We start from the raw sequence: 17874 nt of genomic DNA, 5'->3' as shown, positions 1-17874 counted from the left end.
CAAATTACTATCCTATTACTCTTCCACTATTCTTAGTGGGATTTATAACTTGAGCAGTTTTCTTTACCCATACAACACCAATTAGAAATACCCTAACAGTTTTAGGACCACACATAGAACTGTTAGGATATTTCTAATAGGTGTCCCATGGATAAAGAAAACTGCCCAAGTTATGCATTCCACCAAGAACTCCAGGCTGAATAGGGAAAATACAAGAAAGGCTCACTTCTATACAGAGCACTGCAATACAGCTTCCTAAAGTTAGATATGCACTGTGATTTTTACCAATTACTAGCATATCCTGCTAGCTACCTCCCAAGCAGGAATTGGGTATTATACATCTTCATATCCTCAAGTCCAACTTGGTACCCAGCACACAGCTCAATAAATGTTTGCCTAATTCAAGTCTCTTTTAATTTCATTTCACAAAGTTCTTTCTATTTCAGTTTAACAAACACCTTTTGACTGTTTACTACATGCCAAAAACTGTGCCCAGGGGATTAAAAAAACACTTATAAAAACGTTTGCAAAAAAAAAATAATGGCTCTAGACTATGAATATCCAGCCAGAATTAACTGAAATGACACCCTTGACTTCTATACAGGCATCTGAGAAAAAACGTCCTTAAGCTCTAAAATCATACTCAAGGCCCACAGGTTTGAGGAGAAATGGTTATACCATCCATGCCCTTAACCTCCTCAAACACTACCACCTTTCTGTTAATTTACTATAAAAGGCCCAAGGTTCAGTTGTTTCATTCCTTAAGGTTGGAAATAAAATTTGTAGTACTGAGCCCCTTGCGACAAGTTTTACTATATCTGAAAAATTTATACTCTGAAACACGAATGAAAAGGTGAGAGATTTCACTGGGGAGAATCAACACAGAAAAGGTTTTTTTTCTATTAATCCTTCACTGTCTGCTAGTTTACGGTCTCACTTGATATTTCTTGCTTTGTATTTTTAAAATATAATTTTAGTTAAACTCAAGCGTTCCTAGAAAGATCACTTTATTATGTGAGGTGTGAGCTGAACGCATTTTTCTTGCATAACCAAAACTTGTTATGGGAAAAGTGTTAGCTTTTATGACTAAAGGTTCATTCAGTGCAAGTACCATTAAAATGTAACCAGAAATTAATATTTGTAATAGTTTCAATCAATTGACTTTCAAATATACAATGCTTATAGTAAATACAGTTGATAAAAATATTTTATACTGAAATGTTATGTCTTCTAAAAACCTACCCACCCACCCACTGAAACCTAATGGGTAACAAAGCAAAAATTTTGCCTACCTGTTGCTTCCTGGCCATGGCAAGTGTTCAGTTCAGCCAAAAGCTGGTTAAAATCATCTTGATGAGCAATCCAGTTGTCCTAAAAATACCAAAACTGAATTAGAGGCAATCTTGTAGTTTACCTATCTTGACTGAAGTAAGATCTATTTTGGAATCAAGGAAAATATAGTAACTAATGTTAAATTTTAATGTTTCATCAAAAATATTATTTTATAAATTTGAATGGAAAAGAACTAATATAAACTTGAAATGTAGTTTACCCATATTAATATTAAAAAGGGGCTTCTCAGAAGCTTAAGTCTTGACTGCAAATGTGAATAACCTATCAATAGTCAAATCATAGTCAAATAACCAGCAAGTAACCTGCACACTAAATATTAAATTAATATTTAAAATTAATATTTTTTTTTTCCCTAAGGGAAATTATGTAGTTCAAAGGACAAAAGCAATGGGGGACTTTTGGGTTGCTGAGTCAGAATCGACTTCACTGCAACAGGCTTGGTTTATGGATCTTTCTTTGCTCATTAGAGCTTAACATATTTTGCCTAATTGTATTTGCTTGCAATGACCCCAATTTTATAAAACAATTCTACAGAAGGGGAGAAAGGTATATCAATCAGTACCCGTTTGTAAAGTGGTTAGCTAATAGGTTCATCATAACAGAGAATCTGGCTTTATAATGAGTATCTCCAAAACAATACAAAGCTGCGAGAACCAGGATTTCAATGTCAGAATTTGCCTTATGCACTTTTCCAAGAATGCTCGAGGTTAAGGTATAGTGATGAGGTTACTGGGTAATGTTTCTCCTCAGAAAATAAGTAAATCTGTGTATCTATCTCCTATACCTACATTCAAAATCAACTTTATATAAACTCTTTCTTTAATGACTTAAAATTTTTGCTGTTAGTCCAGAAAATTTTAGCTGCTCCAGTCCACTACACAGAGCTATTGAACTAATCAAAGTAATTCGGTTTACCTAAGGTATTTATCCAGATTCGTTACCAGATTCCGTTGGCTATAAAAATTTAAGAACAAAGCTTTCAGCTCAGACACTTTCTAAATCAAAGATGCTGAAAATGATAAGTATAGTAGGCCACTAATTTTTAATTACAGTATCTTTTTAAAATTAATTTTTATTGTGCTTTAAGTGAAAGTTTACAAATCAGGTCAGTTTCTCTCTCATACAAAAATTTACATACATCTTGCCACATACTCCTAATTGCTCTCCCCCTAATAAGATAGCACAGTCCTTCCCTGACAATCTCTTCTCATGTCCATTCGGGCAGCTTCTGGCCCCCTCTGCCCTCTCATTTCCCCTCCAGACAGGCGATGCCTACACAGTCTCATATGTCTACTTGATCCAAGAATAAAGCATCATATTTCCAAAGTGTAAATGTTTAAGAAGAAATATGAATAAATCCAACTGCTATATACCAACAGTTAGAAACAAGGAATGGGACACTATTTTCGTGAAGTATATCTGAAACTAAACGACACCAACTCTTAATAATATATGCTAATACTAGAACACTGACTAGAACACAGGTAAAGATTCTTTTCTATCCTAATATTTCTATAGAAACATATATATGTGTGTGTGTGTGTGTGTGTGTGTATTTTATTTTAGGGGGGGCAAAGTTTAGCAATAAAACAAGTTTTGATTTCTTAGGTATCAGCAAATAAAGGATCCCATACGGACAATAAGACAAGGTGAAGACATGTTACATGATGAAGAACCAGCTTAGTTAAGGACTCTCTTGTTTTCTAAAGCATGGATAATACATGCTTGAACAATTAAAAATTTATCAATTTGACTTAATAATAATTTCGATATTTACAAAATTCAAATCAATTATGCAATAAAAATATCCAGCAGACACACTGTTGCTCACTTCATTATTGATTGTAGCTCCAAGCCCCAGGTGGTTATTTTTAACTTGAACTTTAATATGTTCTGTCGCTCCTTGCTCTTGAGCTCCTAAACCCTGTGAATATCAGACACAAATAGAGTTAGCATTCTTATCATGGACAAACAAGAGATTACTTATTTCTTTCTTTATTAGCTATTCAATTAATCAGGATACAATCTAATGAATTCTTACAAGAGAATATCTTCTATAATACCAAGGATTCACTTCTAATAGTGAATTGCTACTCTTCAATTAGAGACCAAATTTAAAGCCTATGTAAACACTGAGTAAAAAAATGCCTCTTTAAGATGCTCAGAAGCAAAGAGGACTGCCACAAACGTATTAGAAGCCCACCACAGGTATTAAGATTCTATGGCTCTCTCCATGAAATAATTTTACAAAGCAACCCTAGGGGAGGGGACAGCAGAAGGGTGACTCTAAGTCACCTGCATCAATTAGCACCCATTATAAGATGTTCCAGGTAAAGGGAACAGCAAGTGCAAACACGCTAAGGTGGGAAAGAGCTTGGTGTACTGGAGAATCTAAAGGCAGCCAGGGTGACTGCAACAGAGTGAATGAAGTGAAATAAGATATGAACGGGACTAGGCCTCACAGGGTCTGGAAGTTATGGTAGGAATTAGATTTTATTTGAAAAACAATGGGAAACCAGTGAACTTTTAAGGGAATATATGATCTAATTTTCATATTTTAAAATATCATTCTGGCTGTTGTATGGCAAGTGACCTAAGGAAGAGAGTGATCAAAGGAGGAAAAGAAGCAAACAAAGCTGGAAAGCAGTTGAGAGGTTACTGCAGTGATCATGGCAAGTGATGACAGTGGCTATACCTGAATAAAAAATAGAGAGGAATAATGGCAGGATGTGGGAAATAAGAGAAGCAGAAGAACTAAGCACAACCCTCAAGTTTCAGGCTTGAGTAACTGTGTAGATAGGTTGCCATCTGCTTAAAATGGGGAAAACTTGGAAAGGAAAACAGTTGGAAGGGTCCAGAGTTTTATAATAAAACCCAAACTTGAGATGCTTACTCAAACGAAAATGTCAAGTAGGCTGATGAATTTACAAGTTTGAAGCTCAGAGGCTAGATACAGAAAACTAACAGTTCTCAGACTTTAGATGATAATTCAAAGCCATGGTGTGGGAATGACTGAAATCACCTGAACAGAAATTAGAACAAGTGCTGAGATTGAACCCTGAGGAGCTCCAAAGCTCTAAAATTTGGAAGGGGAAGAGCTGGCAGCAAATTTCTGAGCAGCCTGGTGAGGTACAAGGAAAATGCAGGAGATGGGGTAGCATTATAGAAGCCAAGACAGAAGAATTTCAAGGAAGGAGAAATAAATTTTGTCCAATACATCTAAGGGGTGAAGTAACGTGAAAACAAAAAAGGGTCCATTAGATTTGGCAATGAGATCACTAAAGACCTTGAAAAGAGGTATTTAAGTGTAGAGATATAAACAGAGGCCCTGCTAGAGTCAGGAATAATGGAAGGTGAGGAAAAAGGAGAAAACGTGTAGCCAAGCTATAAAGAGGAATAAAATATTACTCTTAGGAATATGTTGTTGTTGTTAGGTGCCATGGAGTCGGCTCCAGCTCACAGTGACCCTATGTACAACAGAACGAAACACTACCCAGTCCTGCACCATCCTCACAATTGTTGTTATGTTTGAGCTCACTGTTATCAATCCATCATATCAAGGGTCTTCCTCTTTTTCACTGGCCCTCTACTTTACCAAGGATGATGTCCTTCTGCAGGGACATGATAACATGTCCAAAGTACACGAGACAAAGTCTCACCATCCTCGCTTCTAAGGAGCATTCTGGCTGTACTTCTTCCAAGGCAGATTTGTTTGTTCTTCTGGCAGTCCATGGTACATTCAGTATTTTCACCAACAGCATAATTCAAGGGCATCAATTCTTCTTCAGTCTTTCTTATTTGTTGTCCAGCTTTCACATGCATATGAAGTGAATGAAAATACCATGGCTTGGGTGGAGCATACCTTAGTCCTCAAAGAGACATCTATGCTTTTCACAATTTGCAGTAGATTTGCCCAATGCAAGACATCTTTTTATTTCTTGACTGCTGCTTCCATGGGTGTTGATTGTGGATCCAAGTAAAACGAAATCCTTGACAACTTCAATGTTTTCCATATAAACGCACTTTATATTAAACACACTGATGGTTAAGTATGATTCCACGGGCAACTAATTTAAGGCACTGTACATGAACCGAGAACATTTCAAGATCTATCCTGAAGCACAATGCTGTCAGTGACAGGACAATATCCATATCCCTACAAGGACAACCAGTTAATACAACTATTATTTAAATTTACACACCAACCACTAAGGCCGAATATGAAGAAATTGAAGATTTTTACCAACTTCTGCAGTCTGAAATTGATCAGACATGCAATCAGGATGCATTGATAATTACTGGTGATTGGAATGCAAAAGTTGGAAACAGAGAAGGAGTGGTAGTTGGAAAATATGCCCTTGGTGATAGAAATGAAGCCAAAGATCACATGATAGAATTTTACAAGACCAAAGACTTCTTCTTTGCAAATACGTTTTTTCAACAACATAAATGGCGACTATACATGTGGACCTCACTAGATGGAATACACAGGAATCAAATCAATCATATCTGTGGAAAGAGGCAATGGAAAAGCTCAATATCATCAGTCAGAACAAGGCATGGGACTGACTTCGGATCAGACCATCAATTGCTCATATGTAAGTTCAAGCTGAAGCTGAAGAAAATCAGAACAAGTTCACAAGAGCCAAAGTACGACCTTGAGTATATCCCACCTGAACTTTAGAAGGAGCCCTGAGACCACCTCAAGGATAGATTTGATGCATTGAACACTAATGACCAAAGGTCAGACAAGTTGTGGAATGACATCAAGGACATCATACATGAAGAAAGAGGTCACTAAAAAGACAGGAAAAAAAGAAAAGACCAAAACGGATGTCAGAAGAGACTCTCAAAGTTGCTAAAGTGAACAGAAGAAATGATGGAGTGAAGAGAAGACTTCAAAGGCCGACTCCAGGAGACAAAGTATTATAATGAAATGTGCAAACATCTGGAGTTAGAAAACCAAAAGGGAAGAACATGCTCAGCATTTCTCAAGCTGAAAGAACTGAAAAAAAAAAATTCAATATAAACACACTTTATATTAAACACACTGATGGTTAACTATGATTCCGTAGGCAACTAACTTAAGAAAAAATTCAAGCCTCAATCCTCATGAAGGATTCTATGGGCAAAATTCTGAACAACGAAGGAAGCATCAAAAGAAGATGGAAGTGATACAGAGTTACTGTACCAAAAAGAATTGGTGGACATTCAATCATGTCAGGAGGTAGCATATGATCAAGAACAAATGATAATAAAGGAAGAAGTTCAAGATGCACTGAAGACATTGGCAAAAAACAAGGCTCCAGGAATTAACAGAATACTAGTTGAAATATTTCAACAAATGGATGCAGCACTGGAAATGCTCACTTATCTATGCCAAGAAATTTGCAAGACAGTTATCTGACCAATCAACTGAAAGAGATCCATATTTATAATTATTCCAAAGAAAGGTAATCTAACCAAATGTGGAAATTATTGAACAATACCATTAGTATCACACACAAGTAAAATTTTGCTGAAGATCTCTCAAAAGTGGCTGCAGCAATACATTGACAGGGAACTGCCAAAAATTCAAGCTGGATTCAGAAGAGGATGTGGAATGAGGGATATCATTGCTGATGTCAGATGGATCATGACTGAAAGCAGAGAATACCAGAAAGACATGTACCTGTGTTTTACTGACAACACAAAGGCATTTGACTGTGTGGATCCTAACAAATTACAGATAACATTTTGAAGAATGGGAATTTCACAACACTTAATTGGGTTCATGAGGAACCTGTACATAGATCAAGAGGCAATCGTTTGAACCAAACAAGGAGATAACAGACAGTTTAAAGTCCAGAAAGGTGTGTGTCAGGGTTGTATCTTTTCACCATACTTATTCAATCTGTATGCTGAGTGAATAATCCGAAAACCTGGACTATATGAAGAAGAACGGGGCATCGGGATTGGAGGAAGACTCGTTAACAACTTGTTATGCAGATGATACAACCTTACTTGCTGAAAGTGAAGAGGACTTGAAGCACTAACTGATGAAGATCAAAGATCACAGCCTTCAATATGAATTACACCTCAACATAAAGAAAACAAAAATCCTCACAACTGGACAAATAAGCAACATCACTATAAACAGAGAAAACATTGAAATTGTCAAGGATTTCATTTTACTTGGATCCACAAACAGCATTTAAGAAATCAAATGATGTGCTGCATTGGGCAAATTTGTCGCAGAAGACCTCTTTAAAGCGTTAAAAAGCAAAGATGTCACTTTAAGGACTAAGGTGCACCTGACCCAAGCCATGGTGTTTTCTATCACCTCATAAATGCATGCAAAAGCTGGGCAATAAATAAGGAAGATGGAAGAATTGACGCCTTTCAAGTATGGTGAAAATACCATGGAGTGCCAAAAGAATGAACAAATCTGTCTTGCAAGAAGTATAGCCAGAATGCTCCTTAGAAGCCAAGAATGGCGAGACTTTGGTCTCATACACTTTCGACATGTTATAAGGAGGGATCAGTCCCTAGAGAAGGACATCATCCTTGGTAGAGTCAGTGAAAAAAAAGGAAGACCCTCAATGAGATGGAATGACACAGTGGCTGGAACAACTGGCTCAAACATAACAATGATGACAAGGAAGGCACAGGACTAGGCGGTATTTCATTCTGTTGTAAACAGGGTCACTACGATTCAAAACCAGTTCGATAGTACCTAACAACAACAATATACAAACCAAGCTAACAACGGCAGATTAAATGATAAAGAGTTGACATTTATGTACAATTCTAATTTTATCATCACAAGTTCACTACAATTTGGTTATTTCTCCAAAATCACTTATTGATGATCCAAACATAAACTTCTCCCAGACTCCTAAGATTTCTTTCGCTTTTCTCCAAAATACCTTTCCTTTAGACCATCCCATTTTCTCTAACATCTTCTGGCCAAACTTGGAACCATCATTACTCCATGCAGTGTTTCTTGGATCCACAGTCCACTTCTGCTTCTGCCGACCTATAAATGAAAAAAGTAACTCATCGGCGATTTATCCTTCAAATTTGGAAATATATACAAATATACATACATAATATCTACATCAAACCTTATTAGCTAGTATTCTATATGTGAGGCTGGTTATCAGTGTGTGCCCAGAGTTTACATCTCTACATAGTAGTGCTTGCCAGTGGTTTTTAACACTTTAAAGATGTCTTTTGCAGCAGATTTGCCCAATGCAATATGTCGTTTGATTTGACTGCTACATCCATGAGCACTGATTGTGGATCCAAGTAGAATGAAAACCATGACAATAACAATATTTTCAATATAAACACACTTTATATTCAACACACTAATGGTTAAGTATGATTCCATGGGCAGCTAATTTAAGGCATGATGTAAGAAGACATTTTTGAGAATGACTTAAAACACCCTCTGCAATAAGAGCCTCATACAGTTCAGATTACAATAGACTATAATGCTTACACAAGAGATTGGATATCCAAGGTCAGTTCTTCCCCAGGAAAATGGCAGGTATCCTCAACCAATGTGGCTAGAGCAATTTTTCTCAAATGAAGATGTTAAAAAAAGGGGGAGGGAGGACTCCCATTAAAATAAAAGAGTACCATTGGGTTAAACAAAACTTAATAGTGTTCCATATGGAAGGATTTCCCAGAATCTTTAATATGCAAATGTTAATATCTTCTTAGATATGTGTATATCTTATTAGAGGAGGGTAGAGGTAAGCATTCTGTGTTTCCCAAACTTATTTGACCACAGATAGCCCCTTCTCCCTGGTACATTTCCTACCTATATATAGAAATTTCCAGATTTGGGAAATTCTGTCAAGGAAAACAGACTGTCTATGGTCTGTTCAGATTGGATCGTCTTTTATCTGTCCATTGTTATTCTTATTCCACCATCTGTTCTGTGCTCAGGTGTCATGTTGTCCAGAAAACAGCTAACATAGGAGGGCTGATTGCCAGCCTTTCAAATGGCTGCTTACAAGGTTGGCTTTTGGCTGGTCTCTGTTAACTTGGATTTTGGGGAGGTTCTCACTATTGCCAGACTAATAAGAGTGGCTCACTATGACTGTTTGTACAAACAATATGGTTTATGCTGAACATCTGCTTTTCTTCTAGAAGTCTGGTATTTTGGTATATGCTAAGCAGAGGTTGCCCACATGATCATTGCTGGGAGAATTAAGCATGTTTTGGGTGACTATGGTCCCTGGGTGACATAAATGGTTTGCATTCAACTGCTAACCTAAAGTTTGGTGGTTTGAATCCATCCAGCAGCACTGTGGAAGAAAGACCTGGCACTTTGCTTCCATAAAGATTACAGCAACGAAAATCCTATGGAGCAGTTCTGTAACTGCTATGGACTCTGTAACACATGGGGTTACTATAAGCTGGAATCCACTTGACTCCACTGGAAAAGGAGTCTTGTAGCTTATACTTGGTTTCCCGTTGCCCCATGAGCCTTTTCCCTTTACTGATTTTGCTCTGCATTCTTTTAGTTTATATATCTTAGCCGTGAGTCCTGTGGGTCCTCCTAGTGAATTGCTGAAACTTGGGGGGGGGGTGTCTTGGGGATCCCCAACATAACCTGGAACAGCAGGGTAAGGGCTAGTGCTGGGTCTCAGGGTAGAGTGCCCTGAATTTGCACAATTTCTATTTGGGATGATGCATTCAACCATCCTCTAGCAGGATGTCTCTCCCCACTGGAGATCTAACTGTTAATGGTTCTCCTGTCAGGATCCTTCTAGGGTAACTCCAATAAACTATCCTCCAGACAGCAGCTACGACAGACTTCACTTTTCAGTCACTTCATGCGTAATACCACATGGCTTATGCCAGGAGTCAGCTAATTCTGCAGGGTGTATTGAGTCCTAAGAGCCAAGGACAGAGTTTATCTTTTTTTCTTCAAAGAGACTTTCAGACATTCAAGAGCTCAAGATATACAACCATGTATTCTAATTTTAAAAAATTATTCAAGACATTCAACACTGAAGAAGATGTAGTATAAAATACTAATGCAGTGAGCATTAAAATCCATTAACTATAGTGTTGTAATTTGGTTACAAAATGTAATAATTTCAGGTATCAAAAATTGGTCTATAAAAGTAAAGATTCTAAGAAAAAATTAATATCTTAATAACAACCTGGTCTAAAACTCCAAATTTATATAAAGATTGGAAAGTGAGGATGATAGATAAAACTCTTGCCTTACCATGTGACAAAGTTCAACACTCATTCATGATAAAAACTCTCAGCAAAATAGGAATAGAAGGAAAATTCCTCAACATAATAAACGGCATTTATACAAAGCCAACAGCCAACGTCACCCTAAATGGAGAGAGCCTGAAAACATTCCCATTGAGATCGGGAACCAGACAAGGATGCCCTTTATCACCACTCATTCAACATTGTGCTGGAAGTCCTAGCCAGAGCAATTAGGCTAGATAAGGAAATAAAGGGCAGCCAGATTGGCAAGAAAGAAGTAAAAGTATGTCTATTTGCAGATGAGGTGATCTTGTATACAGAAAACCCTATGGAATCCTCCAGAAAACTAGTGAAACTAATAGAAGAGTTCAGCAGAGTATCGGGATATAAGATAAATGGAAAAAAATCAGTTGCATTGCTCTACACCAACAAAAAGAACATCCAAGAGGAAATCACCAAACCAATGCCATTTACAGTAGCCCCCAAGAAGATAAATACTTAGGAATAAATCTTACCAGAGATGTAAAAGACTTATACAAAGAAAACTGAAGTACACTTCTGCAAGAAACCAAAAGAGACTTACATAAGTGGAAGAACATACCTTGCTCATGGATAAGAAGACTTAACATTATAAAAATGTCTATTCTACCTAAAGAGATCTATACATTTAATGCAATTTCGATCCAAATCCCAACGACATTCTTTAGTGAGATGGTGAAACAAATCACCAACTTCATATGGAAGTGAAAGAGGCCTCGGATAAATAAGGCATTACTGAAAAAGAAGAACAAAGTGGGAGGCCTTACTTTACCTGAGCAGTCAAAACACCCTGGTACTGGTACAGCAACAGATACATGGACCAATGGGACAGAATTGAGAATCCAGATATAAATCCATCCACGTATGAGCATTTGATATTTGACAAGGCCCCAAAACAGTTAAATGGGGAAAAGACAGTCTTTTTAACAAGTGGTGCTGGCATAACTGGACATCCATCTGCAAAAAAATGAAACAAGACCCATACCTCACTCCATGCACAAAAACGAACTCAAAATGGATCAAAGACCTAAACATAAGGTGTAAAACGATAAAGATCATGGAAGAAAATATAGGGACAACGTTAGGAGCCGTAATACATGGCTTAAACAGGATACAAAACATTATAAAGAATGTAGAAGAAAAACTAGATAACTGGGAGCTCCTAAAAATCAAACACCTATGCTCATCCAAAGAGTTCACCAAAAGAGTAAAAAGACTACCTACAGACTGGGAAAAAGTTTTTAGCTATGACATTTCTGATCAGCGCCTGATCTCTAAAATCTACATGATACTGCAAAAACTCAACTGCAAAAAGACAATAAACCCAATTGAAAATGGGCAAAAGATATGAATAGACACGTCACTAAAAAAGACATTCAGGTAGCTAACAGATAGATATATGAGGAAATGTTCGCGATCATTAGCCATTAGAGAAATGCAGATCGAAACTACAATGAGATTTCATCTCACTCCAACAAGGCTGGCATTAATCCAAAAAACACAAAATAACAAATGTTGGAGTGGCTGTGTAGAGACTGGAACACTTCTACACTGCTCGTGGGAATGCCAAATGGTACAACCACTTTGGAAATCAATTTGGCGCTTCCTTAAAAAGCTAGAAATAGAACTACCACACGATCTAGCAATCCCACTCCTTAGAATATATCCTAGAGAGATAAGAGCCTTCAGGAGAACAGATATATGCACACCCATGTTTATTGCAGCACTGTTTATAACAGCAAAAAGATGGAAGCAACCAAGGTGCCCACCAACGGATGAATGGATAAATAAATTTTGGTATATTCACACAATGGAATACTACGCATCGATAAAGAACAGTGAGGAATCTGTGAAACATTTCATAACATGGAGGAACCTGGAAGGCATTACGCTGAGTGAAATTAGTCAGCTGCAAAAGGACAAATATTGTATAAGACCACTATTATAAGAACTTGAGAAATAGTTTAAACTGAGAAGAAAAAAACATTCTTTTGTGGTTACGAGAGCAGGGAGGGAGGGTGGGAGATGGGCATTCACTAATTAGACAGTAGATAAGAACTACTTTAGGTGAAGGGAAAGACAGCACACAATACAGGGGAGGGCAGCACAATTGGACTAAACCAAAAGCACAGAAGTTTCCTGAATAAACTGAATGCTTCGAAGGCCAGCATAGCCGGGGCAGCGGTCTGGGGACCATGGTTTCAGGGGACATCTAAATCATGTGGCATAATAAAATCTATTAAGAAAACATTCTGCATCCCACTTTGAAGAGTGGCCCCTGGGGTCTTAAACGTTAGCAAGCAGCCATCTAAGATGCATCCATGAGTCTCAACTCACCTGGATCAAAGGAGAATGAAGAACACCAAGGACACAAGACAATTACGAGCCCAAGAGACAGAAAGGGCCACGTGAACCAGCAACTACATCATCCTGCGACCAGAAGAACTAGATGGTGCCCGGCTACAACCGATGACTGCCCTGACATGGAACACAACAGAGAACCCCTAAGGTAGCAGGAGAGCAGTGGGATACAGACCCCAAATTCTCACAAGACCAGAGTTAATGGTCTGCCTGAGACTAGAAGGACCCCGGTGGTCAATGCCCCCAGACCTTCTGTTGGCCCAGGACAGGAACCATTCCCGAAGCCAACTCTTCAGACATGGATTGGACTGGACAATGGGTTGGAGAGGGATGCTGGTGAGGAGTGAGCTTCTTGGATCAGGTGGACACTTGAGACTATGTTGGCATCTCCTGACTGGAGGGGAGATGAGAGAGAGGGTGGAGGGGGTTAGAAGCTGGCAAAATGGACACGAAAAAACAGAGTGGAGGGAGAGAGCAGGTTGTCTCATTAGGGAGAGAATAATTGGGAGTATGTAGCAAGGTTTTTTTTTTTTTTTAGGTAGCAAGGTGTACATGGGTTTTTGTGTGAGAGACTGACTTGATTTGTAAACTTTCGCTTAAAGCACAATAAAAATTATTTAAAAACAAAAAATTCTTGCCTTACACAGGGAGGCTTTTTCAAGCCAAATTTCTTGTCTTACATAGGGGAAACTCAATAAAATAACATTTGATAATGAGGGAAATCAGGATAAAGAATGTTGTTGAGAAAGAAAAAGAAAACCACTAGTAGATTAAAAAATAGGATATGTGCATGTGGTGAAGGTTACATATATATTTATGTATAGTCCAAATGGCAAGGGAACACAAAGGAAATAGCATACTTAAAATATATGAAAATGTTCACTATCTGATGTTAAATAGGAAAAAAAGTAGGACACAAAACTGTACCTACAGAATATGCCAATTTTATGAACTTTAAGAGAAGAATAACTGCTGGGTAGTGGGGTTGCCATTAGTCGGAACTGACTAGACAGCAACTGACAACAACAGTGAAACTGAGGATCACTTCCTGGGACTTTTCTATGCTTCTATTTTCTTATCTCTAAAATAATAACCCTAAATATCTAATCACAGGGGATGCCTTAAACATAACTTAGAAAATTACTTTAAAAACAACATATAATATTACATATTTTCACGACAAAGCCTTCAAAATTTGTAGTTAATGGTGAAAAAGGGAGAAGTGAAAATATACTCTCTTGAAATCATGCAATCTACACTACTGACGTCTACAAATAGTGTTTTACACCTGTATATCATTTCATACTTTAAAACTATTTTCACATTTACCACCTTGTTGATTATCTTCTACGGCAATCTAGTAATGAACAGAATAAGAGATGTCTTTAACACACTCCACAGAAATTGATCATGGAAACAAACCAAAATGAATAGCAGAGCCAGGGCCAATGTTCCCAAGTGCATGTTGAACTGAGCTTACAAAAAATAATATTAAAACCAGAAGAGATCTGTGGGAGTTATGCTTTTGTCTTGATTGCTCATTTTTACGGATCAAGAAATAGAGCCTAAACGGTCACCACCTAAAACATACTGCTTTCTATGAGTTCCAATTTAAAAATAATAGAAAACCACTAGAACCCAGAAAGAAATTAAAGACCCTGGTATAACTAAGTAAATTTTGCCAATTTCTAGCTGAATGACTTTGGGCAAAATACATTCCTCTGAATCTCAATTTCTGCCCAGTGGGACCCTTTTCGTTTTGTGCTCCTATTCCTCCTTTCATCCCTTGGATAGTATAATGTTGACAGCACTTGTTTCCCAAAATCCCTCTGCAGTTGCTGATGGTCTTTTAAACAAGCTGTTTACGCTCAGTGATCAAACCAAAAACCAATTTCGCTGCGTCCAATCAATTCGGACTCAGAGCGACCCTACAGGGCAGAGGAGAGCTGCCCCATAGGGTTTCTAAGGCTGTAAATCTCTACCGAAGAGAAGGGCCACATCTTTCTCCGTAGAGCGGGGGGTCGGTTAGCTGGCGAGCACTTAACTACTGCGCCCCTAGGGATCCTTGACGACTATACAACGTCTCCCAAAAAGTTATGGGTTGGCTTTTCAAGACTGCCATCTGGTGGCAAAAGACCTCAGCTACAGGTACCGTTCAGACAAGTAGCCTCCAGAGAGAAGGAACTCATAAACTTCAATACCGTACCTAAAGTGAGAGTAAATGTCAGAAGCAACTGAGGTAGAATGCATCAGGCGTTGAGGCCAACACTCTTATCATGGAAGAGTGTTGATAATTTCAACTAACCAAGTCAAAATAGCTACAGCTTTACTTAGAATTACTCATTAGCCCTGCACCCCCTCAAAAGGCTAACTTCCTGTTTGCTGTTTTTAACCCCTTCGCATTTCTTTTTCGGCCGCGTGTGCTAATCATTTGCACCACGCAGGGCCTCCTTTCTTTGAGTACAATGTATTTTCAAAAACGGGATTTCACTGCCTGAAGTGATCGTTCTGGCCCAACCTCCTCTTTTTAATCTGAGAAAGCTGAGGCCCTGGCAAGTCAAAGAACCACTCCGGGTTACCACGACCTTTGGTAACTGAGCCAGCCCTAGCACCCCGTGTCCCGACTCACATTCGAACACACCGCTCGCGTCCCTAGGTTAGTGTGAGAATCCAGAGTTCCAAGGGCACATTCGCAGTGTTTTTTTCACTAGCATATTGGTAGCTAACATTCGGGGAAGGCTGGAGCTGAAAAGCTCTGAGGCGGGGCGAGCAGAACTGGGCTTCCCAGGCCTCCAACTCCAGGCATCTGACGCCTCTACCCCACTGAACGCCGACGACCGCGCTCCCGGCCACACATTCCCGCCGAGCGCGTCACCCAGGAATCTTCACCCTCGTGCCCTAGTCGGGCCTTGGCTTCAAACACTCACGCTCAGCCAGCATTGACATCTCGGAGAGTCCGTTACGCCGCGAGCTTTCGGACCTGAACGACTGCGGCGACTCTACTCCGGGCGGGGGGAAAAACCAGAATCGCGGGAGTAGCCAGACAGGCAGATCGGATCGGCAAGGGGGCGCGTACTAGTGACGTCTGTGAAGTGCGACTCGCTCCTGTAACACGGAGCGAGTAGGCGGGGCGCTAGCCGTCTGAGATTGGGGTTGGGGTTGGGGCTGTAAAATGAGAGGGGGAGCTGCGGGGAAGAACGCAGAGCGCAGTTGAGGGTGGTTTGGGGTCAAACGGAGGTGAAGAGAGGAGTATTTTTTCATTCACTTGAACAAATATATTAAATAATTTGATATAATTGAAGCTTTTGTAAGAGGTCTGCCGCAGAACAAGCGGCAGTGTTACTCCAGTAAGTATTACCTTAATACTCTTCATGGTTAATTCATCATTGCTAAATGCCAAGTCCGGTGCTTACTGGAAATAAGTCGTAAATTCTGCCCTCAAGAAGCGCACAGTCTAATGAGGAAGGAAATACGTAAAAATCGTCCTTAGGGTCTTTATGGTTTTAATAACGTTGCGTATAAGGAGTTTGGGAAACTTGACTGCACGAGCCGCACACATAAACAGATAAATGGTAGTGTAGAGAAAAACTTGAACACTGTTTCAAGTTAAAACAGAGAGGTTTATTAAGGATTTAAAACAATAACAATTGGGAAAGTATGCAGCCCTTTGAAAATGGAATCAGGTAGTCCTGGGGGCAGTTCCACTACACAAGTATTCTTATGGGGTAAAAAGAGGAACCAAACTATAAGGGAAGACAATTACAGAAAAATCAGTGAATTTGTACTAATCACACTCTGCTTGGTTACTGGTTACTAATAGTATAGTTAGTGATTACAGATAATTTCACAGAATGCTTAAATAATGGTCACAAGATGCTTACATGTATTTTGTCTATCTTGCAAAAATATCTTGTTGGCAACAGCACCAAGACAGCACTCTTCCTGAGTATGTGTATTTTGAGGGGTGCAGATGGTTAAGACCCCCTGGGACATATGGTTTCACATCCTGGTTTTGACCACCAGGAAAAACATAGCTGTTAGTCTAGAAATCCAGATCAAAATTAGATAGCATGGTCAGCGTATTATGCCTCTTTCTCACTGACTGTACTGAAAATTGTCTTCCTGAGATGATAGATAGATAGAGATGCTATATAATCAGATAACTAATTTTGGGGACAATGTTGCCTCTCTTAAAATAGTGTGATGCTGTCAACAAGACATAGGTTCTTTGTTTTCGTTTTTTCCCACCACTACAGCATACACACTGGAACTTGCCTTATCATATTCATCTCCGTATCCATACCAGCACCTAGCAAAATAATTTTGAATATGGCAGGAGTTCCATAGATGTTTATGAAATTTAATTAAAGTTAGCTCCAGGGGAAGGCTTTCTCTGTCTATTGGCTCTGGAGGAAAGTCCTTCTCATCAATCTTTCCCTGGACTAGGAGCTTCTCCATACAGGAACCCCTGTCTGAAAGGATGCATTCTGCTCCCTATGCTGCTTTCTTGGTGGTATGAGGTCCCCCTGTCTCTCTGTTTGCTTCTTTCTTTTATATCTCAAAAGCGATTGGATTGAGACACAATCCTGTCTTATAGATTTAGTCCTGCCTTATTAACATAACTGCCACCTATCCTACCTCTTTAACATCACAGAGGTAGGATTTACAGCACATAGGAAAATCACAGCAGATGACAAAATGGTGGACAATCATACAATACTGGAAATTATGGTTTAACCAAATTGATACACATATTTTTGGGGGCCACAATTCAATCCATAACAAAGGAGATACTAGTTTAAAATCTGAAAAGGTGTGCATCAAGGGGCTATCTTTTCACCATACTTATTCAACATGTATGCTGAGCAAATAATCTGAGAAGCTGAAGAAGAACAA

General features: G+C 38.8%; 1 protein-coding gene across 2 annotated transcripts in view; it reads right to left on the bottom strand.

Moving 5' to 3' along the window:
* The window catches only part of PINX1 (PIN2 (TERF1) interacting telomerase inhibitor 1), a 162941-nt gene extending 146884 nt beyond the window's left edge, over window positions 1-16057 (bottom strand). Inside the window, exons 1-4 of one of the 2 annotated variants that reach the window (XM_003412451.4) lie at window positions 15906-16057; window positions 8262-8371; window positions 3185-3277; window positions 1293-1371 (exon numbers count right to left, since the gene is read on the bottom strand). In XM_003412451.4, the coding sequence (XP_003412499.1) occupies window positions 1293-1371; window positions 3185-3277; window positions 8262-8371; window positions 15906-15924 (301 nt within the window). In that variant the 5' untranslated portion in view covers window positions 15925-16057. The other variant, XM_010592334.2, reaches the window with a different exon arrangement.
* Between the last annotated feature and the right edge of the window lie 1817 nt (window positions 16058-17874).

Source organism: Loxodonta africana, chromosome 19, assembly GCF_030014295.1.
Source record: "Loxodonta africana isolate mLoxAfr1 chromosome 19, mLoxAfr1.hap2, whole genome shotgun sequence".
Taxonomy (NCBI): Eukaryota; Metazoa; Chordata; class Mammalia; order Proboscidea; family Elephantidae; genus Loxodonta; species Loxodonta africana.
This window is presented reverse-complemented; position numbering and strand designations above follow the sequence as displayed.